At 42.4% G+C, this 26,263-nt stretch overlaps 1 protein-coding gene across 5 annotated transcripts; it reads right to left on the bottom strand.

Moving 5' to 3' along the window:
- Window positions 1–222: 222 nt before the first annotated feature.
- On the bottom strand, window positions 223–26,237 carry apold1a (apolipoprotein L domain containing 1a). Of its 5 annotated transcripts, none has more exons than XM_062530599.1 (48): window positions 26,133–26,237; window positions 24,876–24,969; window positions 23,641–23,688; window positions 23,418–23,495; window positions 22,138–22,209; window positions 21,908–21,967; window positions 21,746–21,799; window positions 21,230–21,295; window positions 21,039–21,104; window positions 20,818–20,895; window positions 20,559–20,606; window positions 20,261–20,359; window positions 19,708–19,779; window positions 19,541–19,600; window positions 19,345–19,401; window positions 19,177–19,236; window positions 19,003–19,071; window positions 18,835–18,909; window positions 18,657–18,746; window positions 18,515–18,565; window positions 17,437–17,493; window positions 17,283–17,345; window positions 17,102–17,170; window positions 16,914–16,979; window positions 16,745–16,816; window positions 16,425–16,487; window positions 16,246–16,317; window positions 16,004–16,072; window positions 15,639–15,701; window positions 15,475–15,543; window positions 14,246–14,308; window positions 14,083–14,151; window positions 13,882–13,944; window positions 13,737–13,793; window positions 13,347–13,415; window positions 13,006–13,077; window positions 12,698–12,769; window positions 12,502–12,570; window positions 12,279–12,347; window positions 12,118–12,171; window positions 10,736–10,798; window positions 10,403–10,471; window positions 9,643–9,705; window positions 9,144–9,245; window positions 8,908–8,947; window positions 8,353–8,404; window positions 7,747–8,161; window positions 223–4,173 (listed from the first exon to the last, which is right to left on the bottom strand). In XM_062530599.1, the coding sequence occupies exons 2-48, from the start codon at window positions 24,924–24,926 to the stop codon at window positions 2,422–2,424; spliced, it is 5,130 nt and encodes a 1,709-aa protein (XP_062386583.1). In that variant the 5' UTR covers window positions 24,927–24,969; window positions 26,133–26,237; the 3' UTR covers window positions 223–2,421. The 5 variants fall into 5 exon arrangements, with proteins under 5 accessions (XP_062386583.1, XP_062386584.1, XP_062386582.1 ...); XM_062530600.1 differs by having other exon boundaries at window positions 24,876–24,999; window positions 25,933–26,171; XM_062530598.1 differs by having other exon boundaries at window positions 25,933–26,171.
- Window positions 26,238–26,263: the final 26 nt, after the last annotated feature.

Below are 26,263 nucleotides of genomic sequence, written 5' to 3'. Positions count from 1 at the left end.
TAAACTTCGGTCTGGCATCCAGGCTAGGTGTCATCATACCTACTGTAAATACTGTTTTACAGTTATGAATACCGAACTTCGAACATATTGTAATGTTTTACAAATGGTTTACTGTTGTGTTTTGTCCATCTCACTTGATGACTATTCAGTATAGTATTTTAAAATGAAATTAAATATTATAATTAAAAGGGAAAGCCTAAATAACCGAGTAACCAGCACAAGTATGGAAATAGAAATTTATTAAAAATACCAAAAGGAACCCATTGTAACAGTTTGTACGACAGTGGCATGAAACACCAGAGAGGTTTGGCACTTTACATCGACAACAAAGACAACACATAACAAAGAAAAAATATTTGAACAAATGAACATGAGCACACAACTATGAGCACAAAAACAATCCCACCAATACATACAACAAAGATAAAAAAAATAATCAGTAGTCATTTTCTTAGAAGAGTGGAGAATTTCACAGCAGACACTCTGTGCTGTGCTGACTCCACCCCCTCTTTTGACAAACATTTGATGGCTTTAATGGATTTAATGGCTATAATGGATTGAATGCATCCACCCACTACTCTGCACAGTACTGAGGGGATGTGTTCCTCTCCTCTCCATGGAGATATGGAGACATAAGGTGGTCCTGAGGGGAGACGCTAATAAAGTGCATTCTGATCTGATCTTGGATCATATGAGATGCCAAGTGCATTAAAAAGTATTTCATACTGGAAGGATAGTTGGTTAAAATACATTTCACATTTAAGGCACAAAAAACTCTCCCAATACACTATCAAAGAATTATAGCGTTACTAAATATTAATATGAACAGCAGAGCAGCATGTACAAAGTAAAAAATATACCACTGGCAAAACTATGACGATCATTTCTACACCAGTTGTATAGCCATGAGTGGGCATCAGTGGGTGGGTGACTGTCTGCCACTCACTTGGACAGTCACCATATCAGTCACCATATATCATTCTTTCGTGCATCTCAAAAAATATTAAATATAAAATATTACATATAATAGTTTATGTCCCCACAACTACCCGACAAATGCATGTGCCTGCATAGCAAGATTCTAAAGTGCTGCTGAACTGCTGTCTGTGTAATTTTGTGCAACCTAGTTAGCTTATGAATTAGCCAAACAAGTTCTCCATTCAATATTTTTAAGAGAACATGTCAACACTCTCAGGCCGATGGAGAAATTTGTATTTCTTATTCAAAAGTCAGCTAGTCAAATCACTGTAATATGACAAAGATTATTTCATAATAGAGGGTAACATCCATTTGGATTTTTTGTCACCCATCCTACTGTAGGCCAGTGACCAAGAAGTAGCACTGGGTGAAATATTGAATTCATTCATTTGAATGAATGTTTTTGATCAATGTAAAAAATGCAAACATCAGAAAAATCTAAATTTGTCCCAGCTGTCCCTTAAACACCAAGCTACTTTAACTTGTCTTGTGACTTTGGCAACAATAGTAGGCAATACTACTTTATTGTTCGTGTTGGCTACTTATAAGTGTCAGATAAGAAATCCGTGTGCAAGTACAGTATAGTAAAGTATCTGTAACCTGTGTTGTGTAGACACACACAGTCCTGCACCGAACTCTAGTTCACAATCTTGGAGAGAGGAGGTGGATGTGCTAGCAAGGAGGCTACGGGTGTTGGGCATTATTGCTAGCATGTGTATTCATTTGTCAGAAGATTTAAAGGTTTAAACTCATAGCAAAGTACCATATGAATTATGGTACATGTATGGTATGTAACAGTAAACATCGGCCTGTGTAATTAAAATCGGCAATGATCAAACATGTGGAAACACAATGCAATTATGTACTTCCAAAATGACTACATAGTGGTTATGTATAGACAGGCCAATTAGAGACATTTCCTTTGTCCATCTAGTTTCATGTATGTCCACTCATCAGCAAATGTCTGGTTATCTCAACTGCTCTACACTAGTCTTTACAGATAAATGTTGTACACATGGATTAGGCCTAGTCCTGGACTGCAAGCTTTTTTCAGCATCCTCATTGACACTATACATTGTATCTCAATTGAGATTGAGGTCTGGACTTCCTGGACTTCCAGCTCATATGGTTTAATTCTGTCTCCATCAACACAGCCATTGGTTGTGTTGAATGCACTGCTCTATGTGTCATCATATAAAGCCCGCCCATGTCAGATAAGCGACCAGGGTTGGTGCCAGGGTTTTAGGAATAGTATAAATGGGCGTCAGTGGCCTCTTCAAATTCACTAACAGATTTGTCTGGGTTCTCCCAGGCTAATTTTCAATGGAAATGTTCATCAAAATTGCATTTTAGTGTACTGTTAGGATTAGACTTAATCCATGCACAGGAAACCAACCCCAAAGTCATGAGACATGTGGCTCATACACAGCAGTCTTACACAGGTTATATATTGAGGCCGCCCTGACGCATGGAGCGTGTACGAGACATTGGCTCTGGCTTTTCTCCGGGTCCCTCTCTTCTCTTCTCTCTGGCTTCTCCTTCAGTGTGGCTGTCGTCCCATTTTGCACTTCCCCTGTGCTTCTCAGCAGAGTTTTCCTGTCTACTTCCCCTCCTATCCTCACCCCCTCTACGCTCCCTCTCGTGCTCCTGCCTGCTTCCTCGGTTCTCCTCGTTCCGCTCCTTTGCACTCCTTCCTCTTAAGCTGGCGGTGTCCTGCCCACTCCTGCTCCTCCCCTCTACCCCTCCTCTCTCACTCCCATATTCCTGCCTGCTACCTCTTCTCTCCCCTTCCCTCTCTCTCCTCCTCCCATAGTCCTCCACCCCTTTGACCTCAAGGCTCTCCCTGCTCGTACCTCCTTCCTGCTTGCTCAACCTTTCACCCCTGACCTCTCTGTCTCTGTCTCGTCTCTTTGTACTCTCCCTCTGTACTCCTCCTCTCTCCTCTCCTCCAGCCTCTTCCTGCTTGGGCTTGGTGACCGCTTTCCCACCTTCTTTGAGGTCTACATCGGTTCTACTTCCCCTTCGGCTCCCTCTATCCTCATCCTCCTCAACTCTCCTACTCCTGGTAGTCTGTCTCTCTGCCTCCCTCTTGCTATCACTCGTTCCCTTTTCAGACCTGGTCTTGCCCTTCTTAGTCTCGTCTTCTTGTTTCATTACTCCTTCCTTATCCTGGGCTGCTCTCTCGGTCACACTCATCTCGCTTGCACTGCTCTGTACAGACCTCACACTCCCTCCCTCCACTCGTTCACTTTTGTCAAGTGGACGCATTTTTCTTTCCGGCTTCTCTTTTGCTTTTTCCATCATCACACTGTCCTTGTCTTTCTCAGACTCCCCCTTTTCACTCTTCCCATCCCTCTCTCCTCTCTTACTCTTGGTTGAGGCCTCCTTCTCTGCATCTCTCTTTGGAGTCTTATCAATCAGTTCCTCCTCGGTTTGCTCCACTTTCTTTTCCCCGTGCACTTCGTCCGCATTTTTTTCTTTCACTTGTTTCTCCAAGTCCCCATATTCACTCTTCACACTCCTTCGGTCATCCTCCATGAACTCACTTTCAGTCATCCCTTCCTTCTCACTTTCATTCTTCTTCTCTTTCCCGCTCTTTGTCTCCTTCCTTCTTCTCCTCTTGCTCTTTTCCTCTTTGCTCTTGCTTGGCTCCTCCTGGATCTTCTTGTCCAGCTCCTCCTCCAGCTGGTCCAGCTCCTCTTCCAGCTGGGCCAGTTTCACCGGGTCTGACTCCAGGTCATCCTCGTCCTCCTCTTCCTCTTCCTCGTCCTCCTCCTCATAAGCCTCCACCTCGATTCCGTCCATGGTTTTCTGCAGCTGGCACTTTACTTTGTTGAGCTCCAGCAGGCCACTCTGCAGCTCCGAGCACACATCACGGATCTTGCCGGCGAACTTGGTCTTGGCGCCCTTGCGCAGCTCGTGCGAGTATTTGGCGAGGAAGAAGACGTCGACGGCGAGGAAGAGCGCCGACATGACCCCTGTGGTGACGCTGATGGCCTGGGCGGCCTTGGCAGCGCCGCCGGCAACACCGAGCACCTGCACGGTGCTGATGAGCCTGTCGGTGTTGATCATGAGGGCCTTTCCGGCACGGCCGCCCTCTTTCATCACGTGTTTGATGTTGCGGGTCATGTGCTTCTTGGCCACGCTGTCGGCGTACTTCTGGAAGTCCCATTCATCCAGTGTGTTCATTCCTTCCTGCAGGCACGGGCAAGTGGTGAGTGAGGGGTATGAATAGGTAAGTGTGTGTAGTTTAGGCGCAAAGTCTGAACTTCAAGCTGAGCGGATCATGCCCTTCAAGCACAAGGGCGGACGAACAAGAAGCGGCAAGAGTGAAGAGAACAGGAGAGGGCAACATGCATTTGTATTTTTAGTAACAGAGCGGTCAGCCCACAGATCGCCCATCCTAGCAGGAATTAGGATAGTGACCTAGAGGTAGGGCTAGGCGAATTCATCCGATTCATTCAAATGTATGTTTTTGATTGATGTGAAAAATGCCTAAAGGGCTGTTTACACCACGAACGATAACAGTCAAAAAAGTATCACTGTATGATGACAACATCCACACATACTGTAAACTGTGACGATAATGACATAAAGACCAATATTTTTCAGGGTCACTTTCAGAGCGATTTTGAGAATGATAAAAAGCTGACAGTCAATAAGAATCCATCCATTTTAGACACATTCATCAACAGGACACACTTTCTTTATCCTTGGTCAGTGTGGACGCTTTTGTCATTATAGTCACTGTTATCTTTATTGTTATCGTTCCTGGTGTGAACGAAGTTGGAAAAATCAAGATTTTCCTCAGCTGTCACTTAAACTGCAGGAGCAGCAACTGTCTGGAATTTCTATCAGTTTAAAAGTCGCTGTTTTTCCAACTGGCATCTAGTGGCGACTTGCAAAGCTGTGCATATTATGCAGAAACACAATGCATGCAGCATATAAACTTCTGCTTAAAATGCTGTAACTTAGGCCATGTAATTAGCAATGAAATATAATTTTCCGTTTAAATTCAATTGTGAACACGCTGAATCTAAAGGCTTTAACTATTGATTAACAGCTGAGGGGAGCAGCATAAGTCAAGAACCCATCCAAGAACCCATCCAAACTTTACATTTTGTAATATTACAACACGGGCCATTCACTTAAGGTAGGTCTATGTTCTAGTGTGGTGTTCCGGATTCTCCCTGTTGTTTTGACTGTGCAGTTGCAGTCTTATTAATCAATCAAATTGGAGAATGAAATCTATCATTAGGCTGCATATACTGTACATTAAGCTATGACATGTAATTAAATAATGTAATATTCATAAATTACGTGTTGCACCATACTGTGGTGCTACTTGCTGACCTTTCTTGGCCTGCTGGTTGTACATACTTAAATCTGTACCCTGTGTGCCCCAAAGCCTGATATGACCTATAAGCCCTACACCTTTGCACTAGTTACAAGCGAATGCTGTAGCCTTTCAAAGTCATGTTTTATCTTGAGCTTAGCTAGGTCTAGGTTTAGGTTGTCTACCACACTGAAAAAAATATATCAATATTTCACTCAGTACTACCAAGAAGGAGCGTTATTCTAAAATAATCATTAGGCTACGTTGTAATTTTCAAAACAAACAGCATGCATATTATGATGATGGTTATGGTTAGGGTTAGGGTATTTAGCAGACGCTTAGCGACATACAAATAACAACAATACAATAATTATAACATAGTTCATATATTAAGCTTACTTGGCAACAAGTTGGGTACCAGGTAGAGTAACTGCTAATATTATCATAGCTAATCCTTTCCAGCGTGTGTGTGTGTGTGTGTGTGCGTGTGCGTGGATGAACTACAGTGCACTCCTTCCTGCAGGCATAGGGAAGAGGCGAGGGAAGGACATGAACAGGTAAGTGTAGTTTAGGCGCATATTATAATATGAACTTCAAGCTGAGCGAGTCGCTCTTCAAGCACAAGAGTAGGTGTAAGAAGCGGCAAGAGTAAAAAGAGCAGGAGTGGGTAATACATTTGGATATTAGTAACACAGTGGCCAGCCCACAGATGACACACATCCCAGCAGCAATTAGGAGTAGAGACCCAGAAGGTAGGTTAGTCCTAAATAATAATTAGGCTACATTATACATTTGTACACAAAACAAGTTGTATACATCATTGCAAGCTTACTTGGCTACTAACCGGACAGGCAAGTGAGTCAATACCATAGCTAACCCTTTCCTGTGCCATGTGTGTGAGTGTGTGTGTGTGTGTGTGTGTGTGTGTGCGTGTGTGCGTGTGTGCGCACAAGAGCTAGTCAATAGCATGTGTTTCTGAAGGAAGTCTCAACCATTCAGTCAGTCCAGTGCAGTCCGTCTAGCTGGGGAAGGGGTGAGTGAGTGATGTGAATGGGTAGGGGCCATTTTATAGTCTCCGCAAGCTATGCGACTAGAGTTGTAAACGGAAAGCTCACACACTTAATGAAGAGCTCTCTCATAGTCTACACATGGTACACAGATGCTGTGCTTCAATCAGAAATGCATCACATGTACAGTACAGTAATTTCCTGTGTATTAGCCGCAGGACAGTGTTTTATGCAAGCTATAAGAAACAAAACCATATTAATACCATAGTAACTGCCCCTGTGTACTAACCTCATAGCTGCAAGGTCAATGAATAAGCCGCGGCCAAAAGTTGGGAATATATGGGTATGCGTAAAACCTTTCCTGCGTATCTTGATGTGTTCATGCTCGCATAGCTTGTGTAGACTATGAAACAGTGTTTGCAGTTTGGGCACAAAATCTTTCAAGATTGAGCTGAGCGAGCGCGTCATGCTCTCCAAGCACAAGAGCTAAAACAACTGAAGGAGGGGATTATGCCTTTGGATTTCAAGAGTGGCCAGCCCACAGACTATCCCCATATTAGAAGCAATGCAGCGGTGTGGCAAAACCATACAGCAAGTTATATTAGGATAGTGAGCTAGAAAGTTAGTCCTTAACAATCGTAACGGTATGTTAGCTGTACACTATCAGTCAAATGTTTGGACACACCTTCTCAGTAAGAACAAAACTGTAGAAGCTTAAAACTATGACCCAACAGATGTAGGTTTATGCAGTAAACAAATAGTAAACAAAGCAAAATGTTTTTAGGCTCTTGAAAGCTGGCAGCGTTTGCTGTGATGACGGCATTTTACACTCCACTGGCATTCTCTCAACCACCTCAAGTTAGACTGAGAATGGAGTTGAGCACCTGTTGGCTGCTTTTTGTTCATTTATGTTGATCGAGAGGTATTCTAGATTACCATATCATGAAGCTGGTTATGATGATGTCAATAGTGTGCAAAGCAGTCATGACAGCATGTTTCATATTAGATTCTCCAAAATAGCCTCCGGTTTATGGTATCTTTTTTTCTCTTAATTTCCTGCCTTGATTTAAAACACTCATATTGGGGTCTCTCTCAAGGACCTCCGTTGACTGAAAGTTATGGGCGTACTCACACTACGTACAGTTCAGTTGTACTGTACCTGTTGTACAACTGAACTGAAGCTGTACCAGATGTGCCTGTGTATGGTACGGAGCGATCACACCAGTCAAACAAACTGGACTGTAGGGTCAAGAGTAGCCTACTAGGGCACAGTACAGTCATGGCATAGTATGAGTACGCCCTAAGGAGAGGTTAACTTCTCTCCAGAAATGCTTTCTCTAGAAATGCTTCAGCCCACTCTCACTGCCAGAGTGTGACTGTAGCCCTCATTCTCTCAACTCCCTCCTCCGCAACCAACCAGCTCACCTGCACAAACTCCAAGCACTCCCGGATGTCCTTGATCTCGTCCTGGTAATTCTGGATCATCTTCTCCACCTTCTTGCGGTCCATCTTGGCGTGCACGGTGTCCGTGATGTTGGCCGTCGCCGAGGTGATGCTGCCAGCCGTGGCCACGCTGATGCCCACGGCGGTGACGATGATGGAGGCGCCGAAGGTGAACGGCGCGAGGACGAGGCCCGTGATGGTGGCAATGCTGCCCGCAACGCTGGCCACGCCGCCACCCACGGCGGCCGACACCGTCTTCTTGTGGAACTGGTCCACGGCGTCGGCCTGCGCCAGCAGCTCCAGGATGTACTTCTGCAGCGTCGCCCCCCGCTGGTTGAAGAGGAGCACAAAGAGACGAGCTGCCATGAACACACGGTCAGCCACGGCCTCCACCGCCCTGATGGAGAGAGAAGGAGGGAGAGAGAGAGAGGGAGAGGGAGAGGGAGAGGGGGAGGGATGGAGAGAGGGAGGGGGAGAGGTAGAGAGAGAGAGGGAGAGGGAGAGGGAGATGGAGAGTGAGAGAGATGTGAGCCTAGCAGCAATGCAGCACAGTAAAGGGGAGGCAAGGCAAGACTCCGGTCTACTCACTCTTGTTCTTCATCCTCTTGGAAATTTTTCGTTTCATTCCACTGGGCCCAACCTGGTGTGATAATGATCAAACACAGCACTGTTACTTTCACCAACTCACCAATGGTCATCTTACCAACACCACATTCAATACATTGGGTCTGTGTAGATCTGGGCTATTGTCATTTGTTACTCTAGGGCAGAGGGTTTCAACTCTTTTGGGGCTAAGGCTCACAAAGGGTCACACTAAAATGGTCAAAAGGTCACACCAAAATGCCAAGGCACGTTGCTGGTTATGATTAACGTCACACACATTGTTACAGGCCGTCACAGTCGGGCCTCCAATCTCTTATGCCTACATTTCCTCCCTACTGTACATCTGAGGGAGAGCCAGTAATGGCATCATAACTCAATATGCTCAACAAGGGGAAAGGCACGCTGGTGCATTTAAAAAAAGACATCCCTAGCTTATTGCATGAGCCTGTACAAAAACACATTTCCTCCAAATTCCACCTCACTTCGCCTCACGGCACCACTGATCTAAGGGGTGAGCTGTTTTATCTCAGAAACACTCACCCTCTACCGTTCTCCACCAGTCAAGCAGGCCTTCCCCATCCTGGGACACAAAGAAAAGCAGAAAAAAACAAACATATTAATAGAATGTGCGTGCGTGCGCATTTGTTTGGAATGCAATTTAACAGTTTAAATAAATTGTGTTTGCTTCTGCCCTCTTTTCAAAGAATCTGAATGCGCCACACAAGTTCCATGAAAAGCATATTTCTGGCAGGTTTGACACACAGAGAGCCCCTCACCCCTTCGGCCTCCAGGGGGTTCCCTTCTGTGGGGAAGTCTGCCATCTCCACCTCCTGAATCTCCACCTGCTCCTCCGTGCTCTCCTGCTCCTCCGTGCTCTCCTGGGAATTAATACAGACCACACGACACAGTCAGCTGCCTCAGCACGTTATCTGGGAGAGGAGACACCAAGGGTGCCAGTACACCAGCGAGGGTTAAAGTAGAGTCACAGTTAGTATTCAAGGATCTTTGCAGGTCTAGTCTAGAGAGAGCCTAGAAGCCATAGAGGAGTGTCTAGGTTAGAGATGAGGTATTCAATAGGCAGAGGTCTAGGAGAGAGATCAGATTTCTTTATGAAACTCTTTTTATGTGAGCGGCATCATCAACCAACCATTGTGCACCTTCACTTGATTTTTCAATGATATCTCAAGAAAGAAGTAAATAGAAAGAGGGAGAATGAGGAGAGAAGCCCTTAAAAATGAAAGCAACGGAACGCAAGGAGCGCAGAAAGAGTCTGACCTGCGCGGCCGGCATCTCCTGCAGTTCCACAGGCTGCTCCAGAAGGGGCTCTTCAATGGTGCTCTGTGGTGTGGACATGGAAGTGAAAATGATTTACCTTCAGTGATAATGTTCACAACAATCCTATATACAGTATCAACATTTTTTGGCCAGGAGAAGGAACTGAGAGAGAGAAGAGAAAAAAAAAACATGCTCGGTTCCTCTTTAGATTCTTTCATTAGTAAGTTGCCCTACTCACAAAAGGAGTGATAAACAAATCAGGAAACAAAACACTTCTGTTAATACCATACGGGAACGTGCTGATACTGGTACATGCCAGTACCAGGAAATCTGATAAATACCGCATCTAGACAACAAGATAATATCAGAGAGCAATTGCTCATGCTTTTGAAGTAATTGTCGGTGTACAGCTAACAGACCTACGTTTTTCATAGGCAACCTCAATGTAACATAAATCTCTTAATAAATCCATACTGCAAATGCAGATATCCACCTGCCATACTGTATTCAAACAAGAACAGCACAAAATGACAATAGCACAAAAAGTAAAGACTGACACAGAGCAGTATCATGTCCATGTAAATGGGAAGAATATGAGCAATCTGAATACAACGTAAGCGTTTGCTTTTGTAGCCAGGAGGCTCTTTGTAAGAAGGCCTTGGTACAGCGTGACCCATGAAGTATCAAGTGGCACTGCAGAACCAGAGCCGTGTGAGCGGCATGGGAATGAGGAAGTAAGAGAGGAGAAGGCAGGCATCACCTGAGCCGAGGGACTGAGGGAGAACTTGGGCATTCTGGGTAGAGTCCTCTTCACTCGGAAGGACACAACCTAAAAGGCAGCCAATGGCCGGGAATCAACGGCAGCAACGGTAATTAAAACAATCATATTTCACACTGTACTTTCACACTGTTTACTTTCACACTGCTGAGGTTGTACCACTGTCTAGTTGTACCATCTAATACCTACATTGTACTCTCTAATCCCTAAAATAACTGGCACATTGCCCAAAGTGAAAGCGGCTTTGAGCTTGATCTCTCAAACTGTGAACAGGTTGGTCTGATATGATTATTTCCTTGTGGTGTAAGAACGCACCCGCTTTTTCTTCAAACCTCTTCCTTTTCTCCCCAGACCCTGGCCTTCACCATCTTCGCCAGCCTGATAGGGAAAGATAGAGGGTGGTTTACACTCATCTAGATCACACACATACAGCAGCCTGTCTCACAGCAGATAGGTATTCTTAGTACCTGGTTTAGTGACCAAGTTAACTCTAAGTGGTGAACATCAAACAAAAGAGTCATAAACAACACAAAGCCATAGGACTCTTGATTTCCGATGCTTACCATCTTTTTACACAGGTTTGTCTCCATAGAATAGAATAGAATAGAATATATACTTATTTGATCCAGCGAGGGAAATTAATTTCTCTGCATTTAACCCAATTTAACCGAATTAGTGAACACACACAGTGAGGTGAATCACACACTAACCCAGAGCAGTGAGCTGACTGCCCAACCAGCGGCACTCGGGGTGAGGGGTTAGGTGCCTTGCTCAAGGGCGCTGGTCTGGACTGGTCGGGGATTGAACCGGCAACCCTCCGGTTACAAGCCCAAAGCCCTACCCAGTACACCACGGCTGCCCCAATTATATAGTATATTATACTATAATATATTATTGGAAAATATCCCGAACATACCTTTTAATAACAAATCTGGTAGAATGTAAGTAGACAAACGTACTATTACCGTTTACAATGGCAAATTAATTAAACCTTTTATTAGGCCTTTTTCAGTGACACTTGCAGTCCTCCATAAACCAACAGTCAGATTCTTTAGAACAACGTCTTTGCAACCTGACATTTTAATCATGACATTCTCCTTTCTACACTATCTGAACTGGGAATTGGAATCTGGAAAAGAAACCTCGGAGGACTCGGATTTCTGCGACTGCCAATCTGTCAATCTAACTGACAGTTACAGATAGGATTTCTTAAATTTAGATTAATATTGGAGGTCTGAGATAAGATAGGACACAGCCATGAGTTTAGGAACTGCTTCTGTAATAGAAAGATTTTCCCTATCTATGAAACTTAAAGATGGGGAAGGACAAGCAGCTGTGATATGCTTCAGTAATGTGGCCCCTGGTGAATGCCAGGAAGAATTCATGCAGAAAATACATTTAAAAACTGCTGCTGAAGCTCTAACTGAACAACTCATGTGACGAAGACACTCTTCGCAGGTACACACAGGTAATGACTCATAGGGAAAACATTGACATGTGACAAAAGTCTCAGCGTGACACAAACTGTTCTTGACAAACAAACAACAATGTAACTACACAGCAAGTGTGGAAAAGTTTGCTCATAGTTTTAGCGGAAGTCTTAATTTGACTCCACATCATGTGCTTCACATGCTTCCTGGATTAGTGTGTGAGACTGTTCTAAAACACTGCTTTAGAGGAATTGTGTTGGCTATTACCTGTTCCGCAGGTCTTGGTGACCTCCGGAAAATCCCCAGCATTCCTTTCTTCTCCTATTACAAAATCAAAAAAAAAAAATTGTTTTGATGCATAAACAATGAGAGAAAGATGTTGGTCTGTGCATGTTTGTGTGAGAACTGATGTGCAGAGGCAAACTCACCTTGGCATTATTATTGTCAAGGAGATTTTCCTTACTGCCAGAAAGCTGAGGGTCAACAGACAGAAGGTCCTGGTAAAATCAAATTGACAAAAAAACATGTTTTGATTTTGTTGTTGCTGCTGTTACCGCAAACAGTGGTAAAACTAAAACACTGACTGATTTAATACATGTTTAACCGATTATACCTGCATACATTCATTTGTCACTTCTGCTCTGTTCATACCTGTGAACTGCCAAAGTCTGCAAGGCTGTCATTGCTTTCTGACAGTTCGCTAAACTCAGTAAGCGGGTCCTGAAAGAAGGAGATGAGGCCTTCATATAAACACTACAGACACACATCAACAAACATGCCACTGATTACTGATCAGACTGCTAGACTGGTCAGACTGGACCGATAGGAGGCGTGAGTAAGTGAATACCGTAGATGCCTGAGACCGCAGCGCAGGCTTGGGAGACCTTTTGAACATGCCACTCAAGCCTGTGGTCTTCTCCTGGAACACACAAGTAGACACACAAGTCATGAAGGAGGTTACAAAAGGTCAAGCAGCAGTACCATTGAGTTGCACTATCATTAACAAATTATGCTTTAACTTATTTAGCAAACACATTAAATACGCAGAGAAGACAAAAACACACACAAAATGTTTCCTATTTGTTTTTCTGCTTTGCAGCATTTGATGCATATTTTGTTTTGAGAACAGACACTCAACACCATCTGGATTGCTACCTTTGAGGTTGTAGTGTTGTCAGACAGACTATCATTACTAGCAGAGAGGTTTTTGTCCAACTGTGCATTATCCTGCAAAGACACAAACAATTGGATACAGCTTTACAGTCATAGGAACAGTTGATCAGTACGTCAGACTCATTTGGCATTATAATCAGCCACTGTATAGTCATGAGATGCACTGTTGCAATAACACACACACACACACACACACACACACACACACACACACACACACACACACACACACACACACACACACACACACACACACACACACACACACACACACACACACACACACACACACACACACACACACACACACAAAATGCAGTTACCTCATCTGGAGGACAGTCATCACGAGCCTTAGGCTTCTTGAACATGCCACCAAACATACCACCTTTCTCCTGGGGCAGCAAAGAATAGAGAAGAGTTACAAGGACTTGCAACAATGTGATTGTGCCACATTTGAACACAACACACTTTCATTCATTTAGAATGAGCCAATAACAATTAGCATCACTTCAAAGCTCTTAACATAACCCAAAACCTTCTACACAACATCCAGCCGCAATAACAAAGGTGACAGAGTCAAGGGTAAGCCGATAACAAAATTCTACAATACAGCTTAAAATCAGAGGAAACCTTTATATAAAAATATTGTGGAATGAACAGCACTTCATTAAACAAAGATAAATCAAAGGATCAGCATGCCAGCGCACACTTACTTTGGGTTTAGTGTTTTCAGACAAATCATCAGTACTGGCTGATAATGAGTCCTTATCCTGAAAACAAAACAATCATTGCACGTGAAAAGGAAATGGACTTCATATGCATACATCATTTGGGATAAAACAGAACGACGAATGATACCTCATCTGAGTTCTCCCTGGCTTTTGGCTTTTTGAACATGCCACCAAACACACCCTGTTTCTCCTGAAACAGCAAACAATGGGCATGAGATCATAACAGTCATGGAGAACAGGGCAAACAAACTTCTTATCTCATAACTTAAAACTGATAAACAGAACGAAGCCCAAATCAGAAAAGCCACAGTTCACAGTTCACACTCACCTTAGTTTTAGAGTTCTCAGAGAGGTCATCAGTGCTGGCTGACAATTCAGCCGATAACGAGTCCCTATCCTGAAATATAAGTACGGGTGAAAATGAAATAATCGGTCACGTGAAACATACTGTAGTTGAAAGACTTGCAAAACAGTCTACGGTAGACAGTTACCTCATCTGAGTCTTCACGAGGTTTCGACTTTTTGAACATGCCACCAAACACACCACCCTTCTCCTGAAACAGCAAGGAACGGGCATCAGATCACCACACAAGTACAGAGAACAAGATACAACATTTATGGAGATCCTGACAATGAACACAGTCACAATGTCACTTAAACACTCCTAAAAGGAAGGTGACACAAACAAGAGCAAGCCCATTGAAATGATCAAATAACCAATGACCAAACATATGATATATGACCATATAATATATCATATTATACCACTGCTTGGTCAAATTTCCTATTGTGATGCGCTATTTGGAACGTGCATTATTTTTCTATATACCGCACGGCTATGAAGTAGTTCCCTTCTTTTGGGCTTATTACACTTGAATATTAATTCGCCAATGTGAATGTAACGGTAAAAACAGCAACGTTGTATCTAAGACAGCGGCAATATAAACGAAAATGATAGTAGCAGTGGTATAAGCGGGATAATCAACTCCGCGCCCTGTGCGTTTATAGGAAAATAATGCACTTATCGAAGTGTAAAGTCCCCTCCGCCTGCGGCGTCGGGTCCTTATTACCACTTCGAACGTGCATTATTTTCCTATAAACGCACGGCGCGTCGTTGATTATCCCTTACATAAATAGGAATACCATTTAGGAGTGGTTCTCAAACTTTTTCAGTAATTCCTAACTTTGGTCCCATTTTGGTTTTTGGTTTAGATTTCCCATCTCAGTCTAACAGGGGAGCTACACCAGACGCGTAACTGAAGCGTTCCGTTCGCGATGCGTATGTTGCAGCCGGTCGCAGCAGTTAATTATCACTGTAGTCAATGGAAGTAGCTACACTAGATGCAACAGTGCCGCGTACATTCGAAAAAAATAGACCCATCTTCTAAAATGGATTTTACGCGTTGTGAACGGAACGCTTCAGTTACGCGTCCGGTGTAGCTCCCCTGTAAGGTTCTGATGTTGTTTCAATTTACATGTAAGCTTGTTTATGACTCTCATATTTGTGTGGCTATTTTGTTTTGAATATGATCTTCCATGTGAAAAAAGGAAGGCACTGATAGAGATAGGCAAATATTAGGTGTGGCGCGACAAACTGGAGGCAATTTATCTGTCATGTGCCTCTATTCTCAAGTGGGGCCACACTTTGATAACCACTACCATAGAGTAACACCTGCACTCCACTCTATGTAAAATCAAATGACGTTCACATTCCACTTACTTTAGGTTTAGAGTTTTCAGAGAGGTCATCAGTACTGGCTGACAATTCAGCCGATAACGAGTTCTTATCCTGAAATATATGAGAAAGTACGGGTGAAAATTAAATAATCGGTCATGCAAAACATAGTTGGAAGACTCGTAAAATAGTCTACAGTGGACAGTTACCTCATCTGAGCCTTCACGAGGTTTCGGCTTTTTGAACATGCCACCAAACACACCACCTTTCTCCTGAAACACCATGGAATGGGTATCAGATCATCACAGAGAACTACATCACAATGGCAAGATATAACATTTCAGCTCATTTCAATGTTCATTTATGGACACCCTGACTATGAACACTGTTTGCATCCACTTTGTGGCCATCAAAAATCTAAACTTTCTGAATCTAAAACAGGAAGGTGACACAAACAAGTGAATACCATAGTGAATCAAGTGAATACCATAGAATACCATAGAATACCATAGAACACCACCGGCTTCCCAGTCAACTCCATGTAAAATCAAATGACTGGCACATTTCCACTTACTTTAGGTTTAGAGATCTCAGAGAGGTCATCAGTACTGGCTGACAATTCAGAGGATAACGAGTCCTTATCCTGAAATGCCCAAAGTTAAATCCCCAAAATGAATTACTTGTGAAAAAGAGATCCATCCATCCCGACACAAAATACATTCTTTTACATGGTACATAACATTTTCATACATGGATCCACACATAAATCCCTATCCATGTCTGAAACACACACACACACATAGACACAACACTCACCTGAGTGTCCTTGTTTTCCTCAGGGGGTTTTGGGGCTTTTTTAAACATGCCACCGAAAATTCCGCTTTTCTCCTGGTTGGACACCGTGATGGAAGAATTGGTCAGCTCTAACGTAATAGACATACAGTATCAATTTTTTTTGCACTTGTTTCTATGGTTAATGGATCAGCATCACTTACTCTGGGCTTGTCTGCAAGACTTTCCTCACTGGCCGAGAGCTCCCCACGCAGAGACCGCTTATCCTTTGAGAGACACCAACAAAAGCATTATATACTTACAGTACTCTCAATGCACGTCTCTTTTCAGACGTCGTCACATACACTATCAACACAGGCCATGCCTGAGATGTTGACATTGACAAAGTAGTCTTCCACTACATTATAAAAAATAGTCAAATGATCGTATTGATTTATGAACATTTCTTATCAGAGGTTCCACCACTAACACTAATCAAAATACAAACACAGTGGTTCTTCCGGTAATGCAGCAGCAACATTACCTCTTCAGATTGAGCATCCTCAGGTTGCTTCTGGGGTTTCCTGAACAACCCACTAAACACATTACCCCTCTCCTAAAACATACGAAATTCACCACAACATCAATTAACTATATCCATCTACCCATTTGTTGCAATAAAATGTTCAATACAACTCCAGTAGAATTCCCACCTTAGCACTGTTCTCAGAGAGGTCATCAGTGCTTTTTGAGAGCTCGTCTTTCAATGACTGCTTGTCCTGGAACAGAGTCATCAAACAGTTGAATTTTTTAATGATGATAAACTTCACATAGGACCTTTAATGTGATGGTTGTTAGCCAAAATATATGCACTGCCAAAATCTATGCACTGAATAGTCACCTCATCCGCAGGATTAATCTCGGTTGACTTGGGAGACTTCTTCTTGAACATTCCACCCAGCACTCCCTTCTGAAGGACACCCAATAATAAATATTTATTTACACGGACGCTTTTTTCCAAAGAGACTATCTAAGAGTCTGAACAAATAAATAGATCAAAACTCCCAAAAAAGACCACCTACTTTAGTGGGCTCAGAGAGACTGTCATTGCTAGCTGAAAGTTCACCATGTAATGACCGTTTATCCTGGGAAAACGGGCACACATCTGTTGGACTATGGCCGGTGTATTACAACAACAACTGTACTTGTACTGTGTAGTCAGGACTGTACTCTTACCTCATCAGTGGGTTTGGAGGCCTTTTTGAAAATGCCACTGAACAGACCTTCTTTCTCCTGTCACAATGACAAGGAGTCATTCACTTTGATAATGGTGACAGCAACAACAATAACAAACTACCAATAATCGTAACAATTATGACCACAATGTTTATAGTCTTCATATTTATTTGAATATTTGTATACATTTCTATACACGCACTGCACTTTTTTGGAGTTATGTAAGTGTCAACATAAAAAGATGTGTGACTGTGACTGTTGTGGTGTGGGCTTGAGTGACTGGTGCCCCAGTTATGCGTCCCACGATGGCCACTGACCACACCTGTGCTGGTGCTGACTAACCTCCACCATGGTGCAATAGCATAGCGCTGTCATGGACTTTTCATGCGTGACGCCGTACAACTCCTTTTCTCCCCTCTCCCTCTGTATCTCTCAACTCTCCCTCTTCCCTCCTCTCTGTCCTGTCATTCAACTCCCTCTACTCCCTCTCCCACTCAACTCTCCCTCTCTGCCTTTTCTCTGTATAGCATAACATTTTACACCATTGATCTGCTTATTAATACTAACCATCATGACTTATAGTAATACTAACCCAGTTTATTTCTCTTCCTTTTTACCCTATACCTCACCTGTGAGGTAAACCTTTACCAGTCATCAGCCAACTTTGTGCCTGGCCCTCATAACACCTGAAGTCCCATCCCTATGACTGCCCTACCATCGCTTGCTGTGGTCCCCTTGCCCGGATTCCTGGCCCACGCATCCTAGCGACCCATTACTTTCCGAAAATTACTAATCCCTATGGACAATTTATTCCCTACACTGGACTATTTGAACTTTCTGATACTACAAATGACCTTACTGTACGGTGACTGACCCTAGGCAGATGGGTTGGGCCCTTGAGTCGTGGATCTCCAATTCTAGGGAGTTTTTCCTAGCCCCTGTTACTCATGGGCTCTCTTTCAATGTTTAACACTCTGTAAAGCACCATGAGACATGTGTAATGTTTTGGCGCTCTATAAGTGAAATTAAATTGAAAATGGAAATTGACTGTTGAACAGAAAACACAGAAGTCCCTTACCTCTGAGAGATTGTCGTTGCTGGCTGAGAGTTCACCATGTGCAGAGAGATCCTGAGAGAGAGACAGAGGGAGAGAAATACTGTGAGCTCCATCAGATGATGAGAAAACACCATCTGGTTGATGCAGCAGAGACAAATCTTACCTCTATAGACCCATCATCCTCCGAGGGTTTGGGAGGCTGTTTAGACTTGGGCGTCTTTTTAAACATTCCAGTCAACATACCTCCTTTCCCCTGGAAAGAAGTAAAAAAAAACAATCAACAAGACTAGACATGTGAACATTGGTTAGATCATCCTGGCAAATATAGCACACTAACACACCTTAGCCTTGTTGCTGTTTTCAGCTAGATTGTCATCATCACTGCCTGAGAGATTACTATGCACAGACGGGTTGTCCTAAAATGAAGAGAGCACATTGAAGGTTAGGATGACCACTCTGCTGTCAGAAATTCTGCATCAACTACACAGTCAAATTGACAAATGACTCACCTGGTCAGGTGTCTCATCTTGAGATGGTTTGGGTTTCTTGAATATTCCACTGAAAATGCCGCCTTTCTCCTGTTAAAATGGAGTGTTTTCAGGTAAGAAATGACAATTCCATGTTATAGAGAATGAAGTGATTGTAATCCAACTCATAATGACAGAATATCATGGTGAACTCACTTTGTTGCTGGTGTCAGACAGACTGTCATTACTGGCAGAGAGATTATGGGAAAGACCCTCCTGAGACAAAGACAGACATCATTGTGTTCAGCCGTTTTTGCTCACATGAAAAGAAATATATGATGATGGGCATGAAAGGTTCCCACAAACATTTGAATGGCAGTGTACCTCTACAACATCTGATTTTTGAGACTTTTTGAAAATCCCGTGGAAAAGACCTTTCTCCTAGTAATAATAAACACAATAATAGATGATAATGACAACATACTCTAAAAGTATTTTAAGATGCAATGATGTTTCGGCAGATTGCTGACATGAAGCAATGGGAAATAACTGTTGGAGCTTTAAGTATAAATGTCTTTACCTTTGTTTCTACAGGCTCCCCCTCCTCTGTGTTCTCCGCATCACTGCTGGCTGGGCTCACCTGTACAAGTATAAGGACAGCAATGTATGGTGTGAAACTCAACTTCACCAGCATTTTGTTGTGAAACCAATGAGGCCCATCCATATGTTTGCATACATACTACATACCCTTAGGTCAGGAGCAGATGTCTTCTCTTTTTGGAGGCCTCGGAACATGCCAGCCATGAAACCTCCTTTCCCCTGAAATAACAGCGAAAGGATTTACTTCCTGATCAGTGCTTGAACTCCACCTAGTGGTTGCTTCTTTTTTTCTAACTTTCCTACAGTACACACACTCTCACACACACACACACACACGCAATTATATGTTTAAAACGATGTTAAAATGTGAAATCGTAAAATCTTTAACTAGGGTAAATACAGTACTTATGTTTGCAAGTGTTGAATTTTGTGGCAAAAGTTCAATCATTTTTCTTAATATTAATAATTACAAATGAATTATTAATAATTGACATTGTTTAATAAGAGCAAGATTTGGGCTTAAATCCCAATGGGGAAATTATTTGCAAAATAATCAATAAAAAACAGCGTATTTGATACAATTTCTTGCCTTTTGTCATTTCACAAAATAATCGTAATCGTAATCGAAAATCGGATTTTGAGAAAAGAAAATCGAGATTTTATTTTTGGACAAAATCGAACAGCCCTAACACACACTCACATGTTTGCCTTCACTCGGTCTCTTCTCTTCAACCTCATCACCAGACTGCTCCTTCTCTGGATCAGGCTCCTCAGCAGAGAGATCATCGTCCACACTGGCCTAGGGTGAGTCGGTAAAGGCACATGGTCATCACTGCTGTTCGACACGGTCAAATGCTTACAAACTCAGACTGGACACTTCATCTTAACAATAGAGGGTAGATAAGTATTACTATAAGTCAAAATGTTTTTAATCAGTGGGTAGCAAACATAGGCATGTGGATGGTTTCTCACTTATGCAGACAGTGACCATACAGTACCTGTGATTTGGATCGATTGGTCTTGTTCAGCATTCCTTTGAATCCACCCTAGCACACAAATAAAACTGTTACACAGGACCCACCCACACACTGGCTACACAAACACATTTAAAGAAACCGTAAACTCTTCAGGTAACAGCAATAAAACTTTAGTCAGAAATCAAGTGATCACCGTCCAGCTTCACAATTACAGAGTACGCCTTCGCTTTGGGAAAAAGTACCTTTAATTTAAAAACATGTTTTTTTTTTTTTAACATACCTTCTTAATTTCAGTGGTGGGCTTCTCAGGTTCAGGTTTCTCCTCCGATTTGGGAGGATCAGAGTCTGATATGTAGCTCTAGTGGGGGGATTATAAGCAATGGAAACACAGAATACAAGGTAGAGATTTAGAAAATACACACACACACACCTAAAAGATTATCTCACAAAAATTCCAAAGTTAAGAACTTTTAGCTGCATCTTAACAGTGACTCAACTCACTTTAAAAGTAGGCGCTTGTTCTTTTGGACCTTTCTGGAACATCTCTGTGAGCTTGGCTACGTTACCCTGAAAGAGATCAAAATGGTTGAGTGGCCAAAATGGCACACAGTGAAACAATACGGAAGACAACGGTGACTGACATCACGTTTGAGGTTGCTAGTGCACTATTAGAAAGCATCAAGTTACAGTACCTGTCTGAAGTCTGTGTCTGTATCTCTCGCTGCTTCAGAAACCTCTGGGGCCTTCTCTTTAGGAATCTAATAATGATATTATTAAAAATGATAAAGAGATATAATGATAATGAAGCTTATTGATGTAAGAATCTTAGAATAGTCATTTTTTCATTGTTCATTTATACGAATACACACAGCACTTATTACAGATATTAATACTAGAGGAGGAAGAGAGAATGAGAAGGCTATGAGCAGAGTCACACAGCTTCTGACAACCTGACTTTTCATGACAGAGCATGAATAGGAAAAATAAGACCACCAGAGACAGAGAAATAAACACAAATTTCACCATTATACTTTTCCATGGTGTGCTCTGCTGCTATGAAACACTCACTGATCTTTTCCCCAAACACACAGTATACTGTAACAACAAACGATTAGCCTTTATGTACCTTTCCTTCTAATCCATCACAAACATACAGTACAAAACACATTTTTATACACTTGACTGACATAATCTATAATCCATTTTACCTGTTTGGAAAGCCTTGGTGGGTTGACAGGTTGTGACGTGGCTGTGTTCTTATTCTAGGTAATAAGTCACGAAACCACAAACAGTGTGAGGACTTCATAGACGCCAACGCGCAAGAGGACGGTCATAGACGGGATTATCTGGAAAGAGCTGTGTTGACATACCTGATTATCCTGGGGTTTTGATGTCTGATATCGCCTGTGTGCAACCGTGGTGTGGAGTTCCTGAGGTACACAAAAACACTGACGTTACACAGCAGGAACACAAAGCCACCTACAATCTCTAACAAATGCAAATGTTTTGAGGTCAAAGGTGGAGCAACCTGGAAGTTGGTTGTAGGATGTGCTTATGACAAATATAATATTTCACTGCACATGCAAAGTGTTTGACCCACCTTCTCTGCTGGCTTGGGAGGGATAACTGGAGTTTGAGCCGTTCTCTCCCTCTGGATTCTGTTCATGTTTGCCTTATGAGAGCAAGGTCATTAACAATAGTGAATAAGAGTAGCACTCAAACTACAACACATTGTAAATATGAAGAAACAAACTCCAATAAGATCAATCATATATGACTAAGCAGGGCTTGACATTTACCTCTAATAGCCTCCTGTGGCAGCCACATTATTATATATTTTTTTTTTTATTACATCTAAAATATATTGTCATATTTTACATATCCATAAATAACTACAGTTCTCAATGGTATCTGAATATCTTCACATGCTCACTTTACTGCATTTCGCACATAACGGCTTGACAGGTAAAATGTGTCGTTAAATCGAGAAGACTGCTGCAAAGTTAGATAACTAGCTATCATTTTAACCTTTTTTTGCATTTACATTGATTTAATTTAATCACTGTCGTACACACACACAGCACTCACTCAAATACAATGATGGCTAATAATAATGCCAACCATTTAGTTGGATTTTGCAACAAAAACAATCATGTTTGTAAAGTACAGTATAGGATAAAATACTCTTCAACTGTTAAAGTTACTGTTGAGCCCTGCTTTAAAGTAACACTCAAGCACTTAACCTCTGTCGCACAAATGCTATTTGTTTATCTAGCAAATAACAATGTCCACAGACGAGGTAGAGTATGTAGCATGATTTTATGAAAGTATGATGTATTGCGACAGTGGAGCAAGTCAAATTTGTAGTTTCTTATGTCTCATTTCATCGTACTACAGATCCGCTACCCGTTCTGGTAAACTTACATAGTGCGGTTGTAGCCGATAGAGGGCCTCGAAGCGAATGCAGAAGTGCCATTCACCCTGCTACGAGTTGATGAACCACTGAAATTATTTTGGACACATTATTTTAAGGTACAAAATACTCTTTAGTGTTGCTTTAAGAGATGGCTGCTGAATGCTTGTGGCACCACAAGTAAGGAAGGAGGTTTTCACAGCAGTCGTTTTAAAATATCAGCCCTCTATTCCTGGAAACTTTGGCGGCAGCACCTTATAATTCCGTAGGACTATCTATTGCCTAAACTGAAGTCAGAATGATTTCTTCAGCAGAATGAAATGATAATGTGTATTAGCCGTTTCATTTCATGCCATTTCTTAGCAGCTGGCTTTAAGCAGCAGCCATTTTCTTACTGATCTCACAATTACTGTTCTGAACAGCACAAAATAACACTTAAATGACAAAATTCAGCATGGGACACATACCACATCACTGGGCTTGAGAGGAGCTGCTGCTGTCTCAACTGTGGTCTTCCCCTGTGTCTCTGTCCGGTTTCCGCTCAGCTGAAATAGGGAAGCATGGTTCACCATTACTGTGGTGAAGAAGTACTCTTGCATGCAATTACACACATGGACAAACAGAGTTACTGATGGAGAGACATGACCCTGTACACAGACAGGCCTACACACGCAGCAGAGTGCACAATACCTCAGAGGAGAGCTTTGGTGGCCTTGGGGGAGCAGATGGGGGTCTGGGCTGTGTGAGATAAGCATTAAGGGGAAGATATCATAACTCCAACCAATTCACATGTTGCTGATCACATCTTGCTTCCTGGTCTACTTGTGCCATTTGTTCAGCATATCACCAGTGCATCACTAGTACATTGCAATATTACTACTACTACTACTACTAGAAAACAAGAATAAAATATATACTTTTTGGATCCCGTGAGGGAAATTCGTTTCTCTGCATTTAACCCAATTTAACCGAATTAGTGAACACACACAGCACACACACAGTGAGGTGAATCACAAACTCCCAGAGCAGTGAGCTGCCTGCCCAACCAGCGGCGCTCTGGGAGCAGTGAGCAGAGTGAGGGGTTAGGTGCCTTGCTCAAGGGCACTTCAGCCGTGGTGGACTGCTCGGGGCAGACTGCTCGAACCGGCAACCCTCCGGTTACAAGCCCGAAGCCCTAACCAGTACACCACGGCTGCCCCTGCTACTACTACTACTACTACTACTACTACTACTACTACTACTACTACTACTACTACTAATAATAATAATAATAATAATAATAATAACAACAATAACAACAACAACAACAACAACAATAAAGTGTGTTTGGAAAAAATGAAATAATCTAAGAGTTCAAGGTCAACCTCAGACAAATGTCATTGTCAAACAGCCTGAGTATTCTTTCACGCAAACATACAGGCATTTGTGGGCATTTTTGAGCGGTAACCAGGTACACCAGGCTGTTGGAGGTGCAAACAAACGCTGCATCACCATTGTTATAAAACTGAATGTAGCTAAATAATCATTATATTTACATTGTGTTGTTTTCATAAATGTTGTAAGCCATAATCACGATTAATCAATCAATTTGATTAATTGCACCACCCTAATGACCGCTGTGAAATGTATGACAAACAAGACAATTACTACAATGACGATTACTTATCCGACAAATATGAATGTGAATGTCCCGGAATATGGTGGAATAAGTGGCCATAAATGACTGAAACTAACATCATCTTGGATATTTGTCCATTGACCTCACTGGTACTGCTGTTGATCAAATACAAGCGCCCATTAAGGACTTGGCAGTGATTCTGTGCGGAAGCAGTATTGTGTGTGTACAATAGGTGTGTGACTTCACATGTTATCAAATACCCAATGCCCTTTGTCTGGCTTGGCCTGGCCTAGGCATTTCCACTCACCTGTGCTGGTTTTCTCTTTTTGGCTTCTGGCCTCGCCATACACTGCTCCATTTCAGCCAGTGGTGTAGTCTACGTGACTACTCTGTATACCCACCTAAAAAGCATCACCATCTCAGTATACCCACTTAAAATAGGCAAGGATACGTATTAACATTTGGGTTGAACACAGTACATCCACTACAGCTACTACTAAAGTAGGCCTACATCACAGTAGATCCACTACAGCTAACTAGACTACAACTCTGATTTCAGGTCTACAAAACACACACCAACAAGTCTCAGCATGACCATTGACTATCACCTCTGAAACTCAAGCAGGGAGGAAGGCTGAGACAAATGTGACATCAAACCCACGTGACTGGTGTTTGATCTGAGTTTAGCGAGCTAAGAACTGTGAAACACAACAATCTCAAATAGGTCAAATGTACACACAAAATATAAATGAATGGGTCATAAAGGCCTGCGATTAAATTCAGAATTGCAATTTCATTGCGGAAATACTGATGGGAAAGTAAGTTTGGTTAAACGAGGCGTAAACAGCGATAGATCTTCCTGAATATAAGAAATCACATATTTTACTAAGATGCGGTGAGACCTTTACGCGCGTTTCCTTATCTTGTCCTGTTGTTTTGTCATGTCTGTCTTTTCCGAAGCCTGTATTTTTCTACTCAAACGTATAGGGCAGGCTAGCCTAGATTTTATTGAGTGGAAAAGAGAGCGATTGTCCGTCGAAACATCACATTTTCGGATAGGCTACAGATAAACAGAATCGAAAGAAAAATAAAGAAGTCCTGTCAAAAATTCCCAGATTGACAAAATCAGACCACCGCCAAAGCCAACACATTCGTCTGACCTCCAAACTGCATATGCAATCAAAACAGAGCACTTGCAAAAACTGTCGATGCAAACTGTAACGGAGCGGTATGGAAACTCATAAAGGCTATGAAATAACCATGGACGTAGGCTACCACTGGCCAATTTGCTTGTGGCAAACAAGTAATATCACGTTTTTTTTGTCTAGATAAAACCAGGTAAATGTACAGCAACATTATCCTACCTCGACTCTGCCACAGTATTCTTTTAAAAACAGTTGCCTGGGTTGGAACAACTTCCAAAAGTGTAACCACGCCCGACCATCGCATATGTGTTCAATTTACAGTCTAATTCAAAACTCGCGAACCGGTGAACATCAGAAGGTAGACAACCATGTGTTCCTTAAGACAGATTTGACAAGACAGTGTGTGAAACGTGACTCACGCGTTAAGACTTTTCCAAAATATGGAACCCGAAACTCGGAAGAGGCTTTAAAGCTATTTTTGTTGTGTTGAAATTATGGAGTCAGACGGACTCCCCGGAGTCACACCTCACCATCCCTCCTCTTTTGCACC

This window comes from Sardina pilchardus, chromosome 2 (genome assembly GCF_963854185.1).
Source record: "Sardina pilchardus chromosome 2, fSarPil1.1, whole genome shotgun sequence".
Lineage (NCBI taxonomy): Eukaryota > Metazoa > Chordata > Actinopteri > Clupeiformes > Clupeidae > Sardina > Sardina pilchardus.
Note: the sequence above shows the minus strand (reverse complement) of the source record. Positions and strands in the feature narration are given on the sequence as shown.

Excerpts from the sequence above, each read along its gene's own strand:
- apold1a (XM_062530599.1), bottom strand. The coding sequence starts at position 24,926 with ATGGAGCAGTGTATGGCGAGGCCAGAAGCCAAAAAGAGAAAACCAGCA. Across the intron at positions 15,702-16,003 it reads CTGAGATCTCTAAACCTAAA|GAGAAAGGTGGTGTGTTTGG; the intron begins GTAAGTGGAAAT and ends ATGGTGTTTCAG. Across the intron at positions 15,544-15,638 it reads CTCGTGAAGGCTCAGATGAG|GATAAGAACTCGTTATCGGC; the intron begins GTAACTGTCCAC and ends CATATATTTCAG.